We start from the raw sequence: 18,088 nt of genomic DNA on the forward strand, positions 1-18,088 counted from the left end.
CCATGTTGTATGCTTTTTCTTTTAACCTGATACCATCCTTTACTTCCTATGTTCCTATGGTTGGTCCACACTTTTTGTGGAGTCTTTCCTCCTCACAGGGATATATTTTTGTTGCGAGTCATAAAATATCTTTTTAAATGTTTGCCACTGCTTATCCACCATCATACCATCTAATCTGTTTACCTAGTCCACTTTAGCCAATGCCGCCCTCATTCCTTTATAATTGCCCTTATTTAAGTTTCATACAGTAGTTTCAGACCCAAGATCCTAGCTCTCAAACTTGATGTGAAATTCTATCATGTTATGATAGATCATTACCCATTACCAGATCCAAAATGGCCTGAGTTTCGGACATGAATTCCGAGACTCTGCTGTAGTTTCAGACCCTGAGTTCAGAGACTCTGTTTGCTGTAGTTTCGGACCGTGAATTTGGAGACTCTGTTTGCTGTAGTTTCAGACCCTGAGTTCAGAGACTCTGTTTGCTGTAGTTTCGGACCGTGAATTTGGAAACTCTGTTTGCTGTAGTCTCGGACTGTGAATTCGGGGATTCTGTTTGCTGTAGTTTCAGACCGTGAATTCGGAGACTCTGTTTGCAGTAGTTTCGGACTGTGAATTCGGGGATTCTGTTTGCTGTAGTTTCAGACCGTGAATTCGGAGACTCTGTTTGCTGTAGTTATGGAGCACAAGTTTGGAGACTGTTTGCTGTAGTTTTGGAGCATGAATTCGGAGACTCTGCTGTAGTTTCGGACCATGAGTTTGGAGACTCTGTTTGCTGTAGTTTTGGAGCACGAGTTTGGAGACTGTTTGCTGTAGTTTTGGAGCATGAATTCAGCGACTCTGTTTGCTGTCGTTTCGGTTATGAATGTGGAGACTCTGTTTGCTGTAGTTTTGGAGCATGAGTTTGGAGATTCTCTTTGCTGTAGTTTTGGACAGTGAATTCAGAGACTCTGTTCACTGTAGTTTCAGACTGTGAATTCAGAGACTCTGTTCACTGTAGTTTCAGACTGTGAATTCAGAGACTCTGTTCACTGTAGTTTCGGACTGTGAATTCGGAGAGTCTGTTTGCTGTAGTTTCGGACATGAGTTCGGAGACTCTGTTCACTGTAGTTTCGGACTGTGAATTCGGAGACTCTGTTTGCTGTAGTTTCGGACATGAATTCGGAGACTCTGTTTTGCTGTAGTTTCAGACATGAATTCGGAGACTCAGTTTGCTGTAGTTTCGGTTATGAGTTGGGAGTCTCTGATTGCTCCACCTCTGCCTCCAATTCATTGGCTAACACAGTGGTGTTACTATTCAATCCGAAAAAATAAGATACATTACAAATAATGTAGGGGAGGCAGGGGAAACATTGTTCATCGTCTTAGCTGAAAATGAAGTCTAATAGCTGGTAAAAATCCTCAGTAAAATTAGCTTGGCCAGTGTCAGTCCACTTTCCATTGTGTTGGCAGCCTCATTAACCTTACCTCATATTTGGCACCAATTCACGCTAACAGCCATTAATTCATTCATCATCTTAACTCAGAAACAGCCTAAGGATGACTGTTTAAAATGGAAAACTGATGCAAAATGCTTTCCTGAGACTTAGCCATATTGGGTCTGATTGGAGATGAGATTTGCATCCAAATTGTTAATCTGCAGTACATAATATTACACAGCACAGAAACAGGCCATTCGGCCTAACTGGTCCATGTCGGTGTTTATGCTCCATGTGAGCCTCCTCCCACCCCTTTTCATCTCACCCTATCAGCATATCCTTCTATTCCTTTCTCCCTCATGTGTTTATCTGGCTTCCCCTTTAAATGTATCTATGCTATTTGCCTCAACCATTCCATGTGGTAGCGAGTTCCACATTCTCACCACTCTCTGGGCAAAGAAGTTTCTCCTGAATTTCCTGTTGAATTTATTAATGAGTATCTTATACTTATGGCCCCTAGTTTTGGTCTCCCCCACAAATGAAAATATCTTCTCCATGTCTACCCTTTCGAACCCCATCATAATTTTAAAGACCTCTATCAGCACCCCCCTCAGCCTTCTCTTTTCTAGAGAGAAGAGCCCCAGTCTGTTCAATCTTTCCTGATGGATACAACATAGGAACACAGGAATATAGGAACAGGAGTAGGCCATTCAGCCCCTCGTGCCTGTTCCGCCATTTGATAAGATCATGGCTGATCTGTGATCTAGCTCCATATACCTGCCTTTGGCCCATATCCCTTAATACCTTTGGTTGCCAAAAAGCTATCTATCTCACATTTAAATTTAGCAATTGAGCTAGTATCAATTGCCGTTTGCGGAAGAGAGTTCCAAACTTCTACCACCCTTTTTGTGTAGAAATGTTTTCTAATCTCACTCCTGAAAGGTCTGGCTCTAATTTTTAGACTGTGCCCCCTACTCCTAGAATCCCCAACCAGCGGAAATAGTTTCTCTCTATCCACCCTATCCGTTCCCCTTAATATCTTATAAACTTCAATCAGATCACCCCTTAACCTTCTAAACTCTAGAGAATACAACCCCAATTTGTGTAATCTCTCCTTGTAACTTAACCCTTGAAGATAAATGTGAGGTGATGCATTTTGGTAGATCGAATCGGGCCAGGACCTACTCCGTTAATGGTAGGGCGTTGGGGAGAGTTATAGAACAAAGAGATCTAGGAGTACAGGTTCATAGCTCCTTGAAAGTGGAGTCACAGGTGGATAGGGTGGTGAAGAAGGCATTCGGCATGCTTGGTTTCATTGGTCAGAACATTGAATACAGGAGTTGGGATGTCTTGTTGAAGTTGTACAAGACATTAGTACGGCCACACTTGGAATACTGTGTACAGTTCTGGTCACCCTATTATAGAAAGGATATTATTAAACTAGAAAGAGTGCAGAAAAGATTTACTAGGATGCTACCAGGACTTGATGGTTTGACTTATAGGGAGAGGTTAGATAGACTGGGACTTTTTTCCCTGGAGAGTAGGAGGTTAAGGGGTGATCTTATAGAAGTCTATAAAATAATGAGAGGCATAGATAAGGTAGATAGTCAAAATCTTTTCCCAAAGGTAGGGGAGTCTAGAACGAGGGGACATAGATTTAAGGTGAGAGGGGAGAGATACAAAAGGGTCCAGAGGGGCAATTTTTTCACTCAAAGTGTGGTGAGTATCTGGAATGAGCTGCCAGAGGCAGTAGTAGAGGCAGGTACAATTTTGTCTTTTAAAAAGCATTTGGACAGTTACATGGGTAAGATGGGTATAGAGGGATATGGGCCAAGTGCAGGCAATTGGGACTAGCTTAGTGGTATAAACTGGGCGACATGGACATGTTGGGCCGAAGGGCCTGTTTCCATGTTGTAACTTCTATGATTCTATGATATGATAAGTCCGGGTATCATTCTAGGAAACCCACGCTGCACTCCCTCCAAGGCCAATATGTCCTTCCGAAGGTGCGGTGCCCAGAACTGCTCACAGTACTCCAGGTGCGGTCTAACCAGGGTTTTGTATAGCTGCAGCATAACTTCTGCCCCCTTGTACTCTAGTCCTCTAGATATAAAGGCCAGCATTCCATTAGCCTTCTTGATTATTTTCTGCACCTGTTCATGACACTTCAATGATCTATGTACCTGAACCCCTAAGTCCCTTTGGACATCCACAGTTTTTAACTTTTTACCATTTAGAAAGTACCCTGTTCTATCCTTTTTTGATCCAAAGTGGATGACCTCACATTTGTCTACATTGAATTCTATTTGCCACAATTTTGCCCATTCACCTAATCTATCAAAATCGCTTTGTAATTTTATGTTTTCATCTACACTGCTTACAATGCCACCAATCTTTGTATCATCGGCAAACTTAGATATGAGACTTTCTATGCCTTCATCTAAATCGTTAATAAATATTGTGAATAATTGATGCCCCAAGACAGATCCCTGCGGGACTCCACTAGTCACAACCTTTGTAAACCTTTAGTATGAATCAAAAAGAAACTTTGGATACTCACAAGAGTCTGCATATTAGTCCAGTCTGTGGCATTTGGCTTTATAATGGGTTGTCCCTTTCACATAAGAGGTAGCACGTGTACACAGAGGGTCAAGTTTCCAGTCTTAGTCACTTCTGCACATACATGCAAAATGCAGTTTGTTGAGATAAGCCTGATGCTTTCATTGTGGAGTAGGCCTAGCTTTGGTGGGTGCGTTGTAGTTAAGGAGATCGTAACTGAGATAGATAGATTGTTGAGATTCATCCCCATTCTTACCCTGAGGCTTGATTTTTTTTAAAAAAATAGTTCAAATTGTTTTCTGTGGATTTTTTTTTGATGAACATTTAAAAAGTGATTTATAATCTGTTTCGAGCCACACTTCATGGCACGGATCGGCAGGACTCAAACCCATGCCTTGTGAATCCCCACACAGCAAATTCTGGATGTCAGGAAGACGCACAAAGTGGAGGCCCAGTCCTTTTCCGCAGGGATGGAGGGGAAATTGGAGAATGAATGACCCCCCAGTTACGCTCGCCTCCTAAGAGGCCAGTTCACAAGTAGCATTGGCAGAGACATGGAAGGAGATTAGCTGCTGTGTTTGCCTATATAAAAATAATAATTACACTTTAAAAGTCATTCATTAGCTGTGAAGTGCTCAGGGACATCCCGAACACATGAAAACTGCTGTGGAAATACAAGTTCTCTCTTTCTGTCTTTCTTACTTACCCTTTTGGTAAGGGCCAATCTAAGGACGAGGAAAAAAATAAAATATATTCAAATAATGTGAGATGGAATGCTGTTCAGCTCCTTAGCTGGCGAAATGGAATTCTTCTGTGAAAAACAGAGTGCCGAGGAGATTTACCATAATGGTCATAGGAATGAGGGACCTCAGCTACATGGAGAGACTGGAGAAGCTGGGATTGTTCTCCTCAGAGCAGAGAGGGTTAAGGGGAGATTTAATAGAGGTGTTCAAAATGCTGAGGGGTTTTGGAAGAGTAGATAGGGAGAAACTGTTTCTACTGGCAGATGACACAGATTTAAGATAATTGGCAAAAGAATCGGGGGGAAATTAGGAGACATTTTTTTTGCTAGGATCTGGAATGCGCTACCTGAAATGGGCGGTGGAAGCAGATACAATAGTAACTTTCAAAAGGGAATTGGATAAATACCTGAAAATGAGAAATTTGCAGGGCTATGGAGAAAGAGCAGGGGAGTGGGACTAATTGGATAGCGGTTTCAAAGGGCTAGCATGGACACAATGGGCCGAATGGCCTCCTTCTGTGCTGTAGGGTTCTATGATTCTATGATACACTTGTGAAGACATTCTAACAAAGTTGACCTGCACAGCCACTGTATTCATACATGTGGCATTAGAAGAGGAGACCATAAGAGCATAAGACCATAAGAGATAGAAGCAGGAATAGGCCATTCGGCCCCTCGAGTCTGCTCCGCCATTTAATGAGAACATGGCTGATCTGATTTTTACCTCAACTCCACTTTCCCGCCGTTTCCCCATATCCTTTGACTCCCTTGCTGATCAAAAATTTGTCTAACTCAGCCTTGAATGTATTCAATGACTCAGCCTCCACAGCTTTTTGGGGTAAAGAATTCCAAATGTTCACGACCCTCTGGGAGAAGAAATTCCTCCTCATTTCCATCTTAAACGGGCGACCTCTTATTCTGAGACTATGCCCCCTGGTTTTAGATTCCCCCATGAGGGGTAACATCCTCTCAGCATCTACCCGATCGAGTCCCCTCAGAATCTTGTATGTTTCAATAAGATCTCCTCTCAATCTTCTAAACTCCAAAGAATATAGACCCAACCTGTTCAATCTTTCCTCATAAGACAACCAAGGAGACACACCAGCATAGGAGCAAACCCTCCCCTGTGCAGATTAGCAGTGAACTACATAGCACAGTAACTCATCCGACAGTGAAGCAGCCCATGCCAGTACCCGGGCAGCATCCAGGCTCGGGCTGCCAAGTGACAGGTAACGTTCTTCCCACATAAGTGCCGGACAAGAGAAACCCCGGCCGTCTCCCACTGACTTTCAACAGCACCAATATCACCAAGTCCCCTCACCGTCAACATCTTGTGGGGCGGGGGGCGGGGTGGGGGGGCGCCATTGACCAGAAGCTTAACTGGACCATCCATATCAACAGCATGGCTACAAGAGCAGGCTGGATTCTCTGCGATGAGTGGTTCAACATATGAACCCTCAAAGCCTCTCTGCCATATACAAGAGTGCGATAGAATACCCGCCACTCGCCTGGATGGATGAAGCTGCACAATCAGTCAAGAAGCTCAACACCATCCAGGATAGAACAGTTCACTTCATTTTGCACCCCTGCTGCTAGACTGAGCATGAATCCGTTCCATCACCGACGCACTGTCGCTGCAGTACATATAATCTACAAGATGCATTAAGGTTACCTCAATAGCATCTCCCTTACCTGAAACCTTTACCATCGAGAAGAATAAGCACATTGGTGTTTTGGTAACACCATCCCTTCCAAGTTCCTCTCCAACGCACACGCCATCCTGACTTGGACATATATGGCTGTTCCTTCATCGCTACAGGGTTCAGTATCCTGGAATTTCCCACCTAACACCATTGTGGAAGCACCAACACAACCAAGGACTGCAATGGTTCAAGGAGAAGGCCCACCACCACCTTTTCAGGGCAGCTAGAGGTGGGCAATAGATGCGGCCTTCCCAATGGTGCCCACATCCTGAGAAAGAAAAATCATCTGAAAGGAAACAGAATCTGAAAAAGATTGGTCAGATTGGATGGGTGGGCAAATAAAAATTCTGGTTTCCCCAAATGGACTGGAGAGGAAATTTCCTGGAGAGGAAATTGCTGGAGGTGCTGAAGTAGAATGGCAGGGTCGGAAAATTGGGTGGCGGTCCATCTTGCTGAATCTCCGCCCAATCTGCTCCACCTGCAAACTTCCAGTAAGGCCTTAAGACAGACGAGACCTTCGTTTTAATGGCATGTTTGTATTGTAATGATTTGCTTATAACTACACGCACAATATCAACAAAAACAGCAACTTGCATTTATATAGAGCCGTTAGCTTAGTAAAACCTTAGTCCCAAGGCGCCTCACAGGATTGTTATCAAACAAAATTTGACACCGAGCCACATAAGGAAATATTAGGACAGGTGACCATAAGCTTGGTCAAAGAGGTAGGTTTTAAGGAGTGTCTTAAAGGAGGAGAGAGAGGTAGAGAGGTTTAGGGAGGGAATTCCAGAGCTTAGGGCCTAGGCAGCTGAAGGCACTACCGCCAATGGTGGAGCGATTAAAATTGGGGATGCAAAGTCTTCTATAGGCATGTAAATGGTAAACAGGTAGTAAGAGGAGGGTTGGGACTGATTAGGGAACAAAAAGGACTCATGGCCGAGGTACTAAATCAATACTTTGCATCTGTCTTTACCAAGAAAAAAGATGCTGCCAGAGTCTCAGTAAAGGAAGATGTAGTTGAGATACTGGATGGGCTAAAAATTGATAAAGAGGAGGGACTAGAAAGGCTGGCTGTACTTAAAGTAGACAAGTCACCTGGTCCGGATGGGATGCATCCTAGGTTGCTGAGGGAAGTAAGGGTGGAAATTGAAGAGGTAATGGCCATAATCTTCCAAACATCCATAGATACGGGGGTGGTGCCAGAGAACTGGAGAATTGCAAATGTTACACCCTTGTTCAAAAAAGGGTGTAAGGATAAACCCAGCAACTATAGGCCAGTCTGTTTAACCTCAGTGGTGGGGAAACTTTTAGAAACGATAATCCGGGACAGAATTAGTAGTTACTTGGACAAGTGTGGACTGATTAGGGAAAATCCAGCAAGGATTTGTTAAAGGCAAATCGTGTTTAACTAACTTGATAGAGTTTTTTGATGAGGGAACAGAGAGGGTAGATGAGGGCAATGCAATTGATGTGGTGTATATGGACTTTCAAAAGGCGTTTGATAAAGTGCCACATAATAGGTTTGTCATCAAGATTGCAGCCCATGGAATAAAGGGGGCAGTGGCAACATGGACACAGAATTGGCTAAGTATCAGGAAACAGAGAGTAGTGGTGAATGGTTGTTTTTCGGACTGGAGGGAGGTGTACAGTGGTGTTCCCCAGGGGTCAGTACTAGGAGCACTGCTTTTCTTAATATATATTAATGACTTGGACGTGGGTATGCAGGGCACACTTCAAAATTTGCAGACAACACAAAACTTGGACGTGTAGTAAACAGTGAGGAGGCTAGTGATAGACTTCAAGAGGATATAGACAGGCTGATGGAATGGACGGACACGTGGCAGATGAAATTTAACCCAGAAAAATGCAAAGTGATACATTTTGGTAGGAAGAATGAGGAGAGGCAATATAAACTAGAGGGTACAACTCTAAAAGGGGTACAGGAACAGAGAGATCTGGGGGTACATGTGCACAAATCGTTGAAGGTTGCAGGGCAGGTTGAGTAAAAAAGCATACGGGATCCTGGGCTTTATAAATAGAGGCATAGAGTACAAAAGCAAGGAAGTCATGATGAACCTTTATAAAACACTGGTTCGGCCACAACTGGAGTATTGTGTCCAGTTCTGGGCATCGCACTTCAGGAAAGATGTGAAGGCCTTAGAGAGGGTGCAGAAGAGATTTACTAGAATGATTCCAGGGATGAGGGACTTTAGTTACGTGGATAGACTGGAGAAGCTGGGGTTGTTCTCCTTGGAATAGAGAAGGTTAAGAGGAGATTTGATAGAGGTATTCAAAATCATGAAGGGTCTAGACAGAGTAGATAGAGAGAAACTGTTCCCATTGATGGAGGGGTCAAGAACCAGAGGACATAGATTTAAGGTGATTGGCAAAAGAACCAAAGGTGACATGAGGAGAAACTTTTTTACACAGCGAGTGAGGAGGTGGTGGAGGCAGATTCATTCATGGCCTTCAAAAGGAATTGGATAAGTACTTGAAAGTAAAAAGATTGCAGGGCTACGGGGTAGGGCGGGGGAGTGGGACTAGCTGGATTGCTCTTGCATAGAGCTGGCCTGGACTCGACGGGCCGAAAGGCCTCCTTCCGCGCTGAACTTTTCTATGTTTCTATGATTCTATAATTCTACGAAAGGCAGGAATTGGAGGAGCGCAGAGATCTTGGAGGGTTGTAGGGCTGGAGGAGGTTACAGAGATGGGGGGGGGGGGGGGTGTGGTGGGGCGAGGGCCATGGAGGAATTGGAAAACTAGGGTGAGAATTTTAAAATTGATGTGTTGGCAGACCGGGAGCCAATGTAGGTCAGTGAGCACAGGGGGTGATGGGTGAACGGGACTTGGTGTAAGTTAGGATATAGCAGCAGAGTTTTGGATGAGCTCAAGTTTATAGAGGGTGGAAGATGAGAGGCTGGCCAGGTGATCGCATGATTCTCGCAGTGGTAGCACTGTGCTTTGAGTTTGCCCCAATAAAACAGAACTTGAGGGGCAGGCACCTTCTGGGCTGACAGGAAGTCGACGTTTAAAGGGGAACTTGCTGGATTTTTAAAAAAGAATATCTGACAGTGTGCTGCTTTCAGTGCTATTTTTTCAGTTTCATTTGGAGGTTTCTGCCCCGATAGTTCTAGTTGCCGCATTTTTAAATTCTGAGGGAACTTTTCCAAAATGGTTAAGTGACAACAGTTCAATGCCATGGATGTGAAGCTTTGAACAGCCTAGCAGACCACTTCAGTCAGGGAGTAACAGTGTGAGACAAAACTCTTAGTGCTGTGCATACTTTGTCCATCTATTTGGGAGTGCTGACCAGTCTCACCTTGGTAGGTTTCCTGAAGCTACTAACCTTCTTCCTCATCTGCCTCCAGGTCCTTTGGATGTTGGTGACTTCATTAACCCTAACGGCCTCCTCCTGCCATAGCAGCTGGCACATTTCCTCTGAGAGGCAGTGATCTTGAATGCCAAAGCGAACAACCCCACCTTTGCTGCACTTTTTCCAAGAGGAACTCCAAATATGCATTCAAGGACGGAGCAGACTCGTTCCTTTCCTGCAGCCTTTTCTCCTTCGCTGCTCAGAGCGTCAATTAATACGTCCCTTTAAGTAGAAGCTGCAGCTCTTAAAGGCTGGAGTTACTCCCCACCCCCTGCTCACAACAAGCCTCAAAAGACAGGCCCAGTCTTGGCCGGATGTTTGTCAGGAATAGGCAATCAAAATGAACTTGCATTTATATAGCGCCTTTCACGACCGCAGGACGTGCCATAGTGCTTCACAGCCAATAAGTGCATTTTTGAAGCATAGTCGCTGTTGCAATGTAGAGAAACACGGCAGCCAATTGGCGCACTGCAATCTCCCACAAACAGCAATAAGATCATCTGTTTCTAGTGATGTTGGTTGAGGGGTGAATATTGGCCAGGACACCAGGGGAGAACTCCCCTGATCTTCTTTGAATAATACCCATGGGATTCTTCAAATCCATCAAGGCCTCAGTTTAACATCTCATCTGAAAGACGGCACCGCTGACAGTGCCGCACTCCCTCAGTACTGCTCTGGGAGTGTCAGCCTAGCTTTTGTGCTCAAGTCTCTGGAGTGGCACTTGAATCCGCAAACTTCTGACTCAGAGGCCAGAGTGCTACCCACTGAGCCACGGCTAACACCTAATACAGGTGAGCTCGGAAAATCCGACAAGGTTAGCCCAGAAGAATCTCGTCAAGCACTGCCTCGTTGCTCTGAGGTTCTTTTACTTTAGCACTGGGACTGGAAAATTTCCCATCAGATGTGTAACGCAACTCTGGAATTTCCTGAGTTAGAAGTTGGTTTTATCTCCATCATGATATCTGGAGCCACTTCCTCGTCACACCCCCTCAAACAGTACATTGCAATCGAGCCTGGTGGTCAGCATCAAAAACTCGGCATTCCTACAATTTTTGTAAAAAGAAATAAGTAAACTGGGGGAGTAAAGGGGAAATTTCCTGGTCGGTGACCATTTTAAGGGAAACAAATTAATACTTGCCTGAAACGAAGCTGGCAGGGAATTTGGTGCAAGCACTTGAAGTGCTCACATCAAAATATTGCCCATTGGAAAATTTGTCATATTACATAAAGAGGGGAATTTTAACCCCCCATGATTGGTGTGGTTAAATTCTTAAAAATGTGAAACTCGATCCCAAAACACTGCGATCGGGTGGTGGGTTGGGCAAGTAACCTGCTCTGGAGAGGTGGGTCAGTCATTTTAATATGTTAATGAAGCTGCATGCCTCAGATTTTAGCAGCCATTTGGATTTAACGGCTGCGGCCTGGATTTCCCAGGGCTCGGGAATCCCGGCAGCTGAAGGGAGGCGAGAACGGCCGGATCCAAAAGGTGAGTGCCTTTCCAGCACTGCTTGTGGGTCAGGAGGAGCAGGATCTGGGCCCGCCAAGCAAACCTACCGCAATCGGCCTCCCTCCCCGCGATCTCCAGACCCCCTCCCTGCGATCTGATCTACCCACCCCCGTGATCTCCAAGATGACGCCCCCCCCGTGATCTCTTCCACTACCCCCTCCCACCCACCCCGTGATCTCTCCCTCCCTCCTCTCCGGTCCCCAGCTGTGGACTTCTACCGCAGGACAACAGCTGGCCAGCCTCTCAATCTGGCCAGCTGCCGGGCGGGAAACAGAGAAAAAAGATTCAAAATATAAAGTCCTGCTGTTAAATTCGGCAGGACCTCCTTGTTCCCCGTACTTCCGAGTTTCCTGGCTGCTAAAAGTCTCCTCCGCTCCCTCCCCGCCTCCCCATAAATATTGGGGCCAGAATTTACAGCACAGAACAGGCCATTCAGCCCAACTGGTCCATGCCGGTATTAATGCTCCACACGAGCCTCCTCCCACCCTTCTTCATCTAACCCAATCAGCATATCCTTCTGTTCCTTTCTCCCTCATGTGTTTATCCAGCTTCCCTTTAAATGCATCTATGCTATTCGCCTCAATTCTCCATATGGTAGCGAGTTCCACATTCTCACCACTCTCTGGGCAGGTCCATTAGGCAGATATGTGGGGTCTGAAGTTCCTGGTGGCCCCCTGTACTAGTGGACGACGGTAGAGCAGATCTTCCTGGCAGCCCAGGGAGACCACCACAGGCTCCATCCTAAATTTGGAGTGAGCCACCATCATCTGTCAGGGTACATCAGCATTGCCCGCTCCAGGGCAGTCCCAGGAAATGGGAAGGTCCCCTCCAGGTCTTTGGAAGGTTCCCTCTGGGATCAATCACTGGCTCCCTCTTACATTCTGGAGCTTTTAGTAGTTGTTGGTTCCGTTGAGCCTTTCAGGAGGCAGAGACTGGGTGGAATTTCCCAAGAACTCCCTCTGGCCACGCCCCACCCTCCCGATGTGTGGGGGAAGGGCCAGAAGATCGCCCCAATGCCCACCCTAATGGAATTTCCCACTCCCCTCTGAGCTGGGTCTCAGTGAAACTGACAAGACGCGGAAAAGTTCTGCAAAAAACTTTTCCAAAAGTTTTTTTTTTGGTGAATATCATCCGGAGTTGTGACCTAAAGTTTCTAGTTGTATTATATTTTTTGGTGAAAACAAAGGTTATTATTAATCACATCCCTCCCCCTTCCCCTCTCCCCACTTCCGGCTCTTACGGTGGAGATGAAACCAGGGCCAGATCTGAATTACGACCTCTTGTTGTAGTCATGTTTAAAATGGCCTTGGAACAGTCCAAGATGTTTTCAGAGTCCAAATAAGAGCTACCTTTAGCACAATCACATTGCCCAGGAATTTACCCAGTGCTCGATGTTGACATAATCGCGACGTGCTACTTAGTGTCGAGCTTTTTTTTTTCGAACTTGGCAAGCAGCTAAACAGGTGGTAAATTTCAGTGGAAGCGATTTGTTTCCCAATGTAAGCAAGCTCGACAGGGTAGCAGAAATCCGAGTGGAAATTCTGGAGATTCTGGTGTTGATTCTGCTCATGTTAAAGGGGCCATCTGACGGCAGACATAACAAAGGGTTTTTCTTTTCTCCGAATGTTTGATCTCTGTGCTTGTGTTAGTTCAGCCTGTGGCAGCTCAATCTCTTTCAGCCCCATTGCAAACGCAAGGCCTGAAACATATTGCTCTGGCAGCTGTCAGCTCTGGACAAGGGGTGTGGGCTTGAAAGACAGAGAACCAGAAGCGAGTTTAGTTTTAATTTACCAACACCACAGTGATTTTAGCCAACGGCATTGATATGGTCAGTTCGAAACACTGTAACATTCCATTACATTTTGCCTTAAATATCAGTAAGACTGTCCAGAGCTGTCTTAACAGCGCACAGATTTGTCTTAGTTGCATTTTAAGTCATAACATGAGCATTAGTCAATCAAGATAGCTCTGGCACTTATCGCTCTTTCCCCCACTTTTACATAGAATTACATGGAATTTACCACACATAAACAGGTCATTCGGCCCAACTGGTCTAGGCCGGCGTTTATGTTCCACACGAGCCTCCTCCCATCCCTCTTCATCTAACCCTTTCATCACATTCTTCCCTTCCTTTCTCCCTCATGTGTTTATCTATCTTCCCCTTAAATGCATCTATGCTATTCACCTCAACTACACCTTGTGGTAGTGAGTTCCACATTCTCACCACTCTCTGGGTAAAGAAGTTTCTCCTGAATTCCCTGTTGGATTTATTAGTGACTATCTTATATCGATGGCCCCTAGTTTTGGTCTCCCCCACAAGTGGAAACATCTTCTCTACGTCTACCCTATTAAACCCCTTCATAATTTTGAAGAACTCTATTAGGTCACCCCTCAAGCCTTCTCTTTTCTAGATTTCTTCTCTTTATGCATTTATTTTACCTGCCCTCCCTGTCTTTAAGTCTCCCTGCACACAGTGTTCTCCGTCCATTATGGCAGGAAGCTGAGCTGGACCCATGCCCTTCCTAATGCCTTTGATCTGCATCGAACACCCGAAGAGTTATAACAGCAACCTGTGCTGAACTTACAGCACCTGGTATTCTGTGGTCGTTGTAGCGGAAACTAAGGAAGGAATTAAATACGGCTATTTGGTGATTGAATGATGAAGAGAGGTTCCATATGGAACTGTTTATATGTGTGTTGGGTGTCAGGATATCTGGTTAAATTAGCATGTGCATTGAAAGAACAAGCAGCAGTTTCAGGCACCGGCATTGGGGATGACATGTGTGTCTAACCTGAAAATGTTTGTACTCCGTCCAGAAATGTAATGAAACAGTCATTCAGTGTTACTGATACTCCAGCATGCTAACCAGGGTATAGAATCACAGAATCATACAGCACAGAAGGAGGCCATTCGGCCCATCGTGCCTGTTCCGGCTCTTTGAAAGAGCTATCCAATTAGTCCCACTCCCCCGCTCTTACTCCATAATCCGGCAAATTTTTCCTTTTAAGTATTTATCCAATTCCCTTTTGAAAGTTACTATTGAATCTGCTTCCACCACCCTTTCAGGTAGCGTACTCCAGATCATAACAACTCGCTGCGTAAAAAAAATTCTCCTCATCTCCCCTCTGGTTCTTTTGCCAATTATCTTAAATCTATATCCTCTGGATACCGACCCTCCTGCCAGTGGAAACAGTTTCTCCCTATCTACTCTATCAAAACCCTTCATGATTTTGAACACTTCTATCAAATCTCCCCTAAACTCCTCTGCTCTAAGGAGAACAATCCCAGCTTCTCCGGGATAGGTTTGGGAAACGTCAGCCAGTACACTAGTGGGGCGTGCACAAAGGTGCGAGGGAAAAATAAAAACTGACTGCAAACTTATTCATGGAACTGTGTCAGAAAGATGGAGTGATGTGAGGCTTGATTACCACCCCTCAAAATTCCCAGCTGGGCAACAGATGGCACTGAAATGACTGTTGAATGTGGGGCGAGAGAAAACGAAACGTTAACAAAAACACAAAGGGCTGTGAGAACTGGCTGAGTTTCAGTTATACCCAGTTTTTCAATCAGACCAGGATTCATTCCTGGAACCAAAAGTTGGAAGCAGATTTTTTGCGGTTAAAGTTGTACCTAGAACTTCACTTTCACTGTTCCATCTCCTCCGAGAATCCCAGTGCAATCTCAGTGGGTGGGATCTTTCTGGCTGAGTGTGATGCATCAGGAATGACTGGACGTTTTAAGAAATATTCATAACTTGGCATTTAAACCGATGCTTAATATTGACGTGACTTTTTTCCAAAAGAAAACCAACAGCCTTCTCAATGAGTCTCTGGTCTGGACACATCCCTAAATACTGTAGACTCCTTCTTAAATTATTTACCATTGAAAGGCCATTTGAGGGGAGATACTGAAACTTTGAAAACTTAACTCAATGAATATTTAACTTGTTTTCCTTTTAACATTCCCAAACAGCTGGATGTTATCTAATCTGCTTTTCAGTTTCAACTTTGCCATTTGGCCCTACATTTCCTAGAGAGACACAGGAGGGTAAATGGTCTGTGCCCAGTAGGGTTTACAGATAGCTATAATATAAAATGGTGCAGGGAAGTCCCAGCTTCTGATTGGTTTGACCATCCGATAATCAGTGAAGCAAGCCATGTGAAAGTAAACTTGCCCAGCGACAGGTCAGAGAGCATTTCATAAATCCTGTCGGAGATCTACATTGAAAAATATATTCATTTAGTCTGCTCTGAGATGTGTGTTTTTAAAACTTTAACCTTGCAACTTGTGCCATCAAAATACATTAATATCTCTTATTATTGAAATCTTCATAGGAAGAACTTCCTGTCTGGGTTAAATATAACAACCAGCCTATAGTGTGCTATAATTCTGCAGTCTCTGACCAGAACTGTTAATCTTTAGTTCTCGAACTTCTCCTTTCAACCTTAAAATTTGACTTAGTCACCAAGTTAACTTTGCCTTGAGTTCTGTTTGGGCATTGCTTGCAAGAACCCCACCCCTCCTCTTTTTAAGTATTTGTTAAGATATTGCAAATCTGACAACCATTCCCCTCTCTCCAGGACCCCAGCAAATCCCTAGTTACGGTGTCTGATTGCCTGCACACCTGTTCAGCCAGAGCTGGGCCCCCTCAGACATGCACACACAGACACACAAAGATCTCAAAGGATCAGGGTGCAGTCTGACACAGCGCACACACACACACACACAGATCGCAAAAGATTAGGGTGCAGTTTAACAGAGCTCTCACACACACACACACACACACACACACAGAGATCTCAAAAGATCAGGGTGCAGTCTGACACAGCGCGCGCACACACACACACACTCACACACAGATCTCAAAAGATCAGGGTGCAGTCTAAAGCAGCTCACTCACTCACACACACACACACACCCTCATTCATTGATGGACAAAAGCCTAACTTTACTCTTCTTTCTCTTTTTTTCTGATTCACCACATCTGGTCTCCAATGGAACCTGCTACTTCCCCATAGAATGGAGGTAAGAGTTTTAAATTGTTATGAAAGATCCACTTTACCTTCCTGAGCCTCTCGGCCCCTTGTCCTTCAACAGCACAGGCTGTGAAAGCTCTGTATTAACACAGATAATAACAAAAATGTCTAATGTCGTGTTTGCCAAAGGATTTTTAGTAAGAATTTAAATCTGAAAATGCTGGTGTTGTTTTAAAGCCAGGTGAACAAACTGTAGAAAGATAAAAGTTTAAAATTCCCGCATCCAGTACAGAAAATCCCTCCCCGATAAGAGGAGGATTTGCTATCTGTGGTTCACAGTTTCACCCCCCCCCCCCCCCCGATCAAATGACTTCACTTTTTGGCTGCCTGAGACTTGTTGTTATCCAAGATCGGCCGCAGTAAAATAAATAATATACAAGTGGAATTGTATATTATTTATGGGGATCAATATAGTCTTGGGTGAAAGATTGTGGACTGTACAGGGGTAAAATTCAACTGGGGTAGGGGGATGCAATGTGGGCGGTAATGGATCTACCACTCGGGATGGGGTATATAAAGGCCCCCTACCTCTTGTTTTGCCCCACCCAAGTTGAATTTTAATCCCCTACATCTTCAGTGAGTGCACTATTTTATTGATAACTTAACCGTCAAGACTATATTGATCCCCATAAATCAATTAGGTGACCAATGTCTTTTTTTTTCCAAAAGCATCAATACAATGTAATTTATAGTACAAATCCATCAGTACAATGTTTTTGTGAAAAATTGCCATTTAATTGACAGTGTGTACTATCTCAAAACCCATACATAAAGGAGATGTAGCGTACAATATATTACAGAAGAGCACCAGTATGTGCACATTCAAGTCAAGTTCTGTACATTATTGTTTTTGCAAGTTTGTAATAAAAGTGACTGCCAGGGCAGGACGTAGCTGACACAATAAAAGAATGACGGCCTCTGCTTGTAATATGAATTTTTTATCACCGATTGCATAGCCGTGAGGTTACAAGCTGCTTAGTTTGCACATTGGTGCTTGCGTGAAAGATTGTGGACTGTACAGGGGTAAAATTCAACTGGGGTAGGGGGATGCAATGTGGGCGGTAATGGATCTACCACTCGGGATGGGGTATATAAAGGCCCCCTACCTCTTGTTTTGCCCCACCCAAGTTGAATTTTAATCCCCTACATCTTCAGTGAGTGCACTATTTTATTTTTAAATGCCGTGAGGTACATGGCGGTAATTCTTTGCCTTCATTACCCGGGCAGTAATCTAACAGGTTCAAACGGAATGATAATCGGGCGGGTTTCCGTAAAGGGTGGGAGGTCTACTGCTGCAGATTAATCCCCCGCTCCCCCTCCCCCCGGGCCGTTAAAATAAAAATCTTACCCCGCCTTGTCTTACTGTTTTCGAATCTTACATTACAAATGAGCGTTAAATAAAAACGGAACGTTCCGGAAATACACAGCAAATCCGTCAGCATCTGAAAAGATTGCCAGAGTCCCTGGAGAATTGGCGTAAACGGCTAAAAATGGCTGTTTACAGCTAAAAAGATTAACTTATGAGGACAGGTTGCAAGGACTAGGCTTGTATTCCTTCGAGTGTAGAAGATTGAGAGGTGATGTAATTGAGGTGTTTAAGATGATTAAAGGATTTGATAGAGTAAATAGAGAGAAACTATTTGCTCTGGTGAGCAAGTCCAGAACAAGGGGGCATGACCTTAAAGTTAGAGCTAGGCCATCCAGGGGTGATGTCAACATCTGAAAAGAGAAAAAAGAAAAACAGGTGCCTGG

The 18,088-nt window shown here is 44.5% G+C and overlaps 1 protein-coding gene across 1 annotated transcript in view; it reads left to right on the plus strand.

Annotated features, from left to right (window-relative positions):
- Positions 1-18,088, plus strand: part of musk (muscle, skeletal, receptor tyrosine kinase) — a 144,313-nt gene that overhangs the window by 60,716 nt on the left and 65,509 nt on the right. The window contains exon 8 of the mRNA XM_067983572.1: positions 16,319-16,325. Coding sequence (XP_067839673.1) covers positions 16,319-16,325 — 7 coding nt within the window. The remainder of the gene's footprint in view (positions 1-16,318; positions 16,326-18,088) is intronic.

This window comes from Heptranchias perlo, chromosome 4, assembly GCF_035084215.1.
Source record: "Heptranchias perlo isolate sHepPer1 chromosome 4, sHepPer1.hap1, whole genome shotgun sequence".
Classification (NCBI taxonomy): domain Eukaryota; kingdom Metazoa; phylum Chordata; class Chondrichthyes; order Hexanchiformes; family Hexanchidae; genus Heptranchias; species Heptranchias perlo.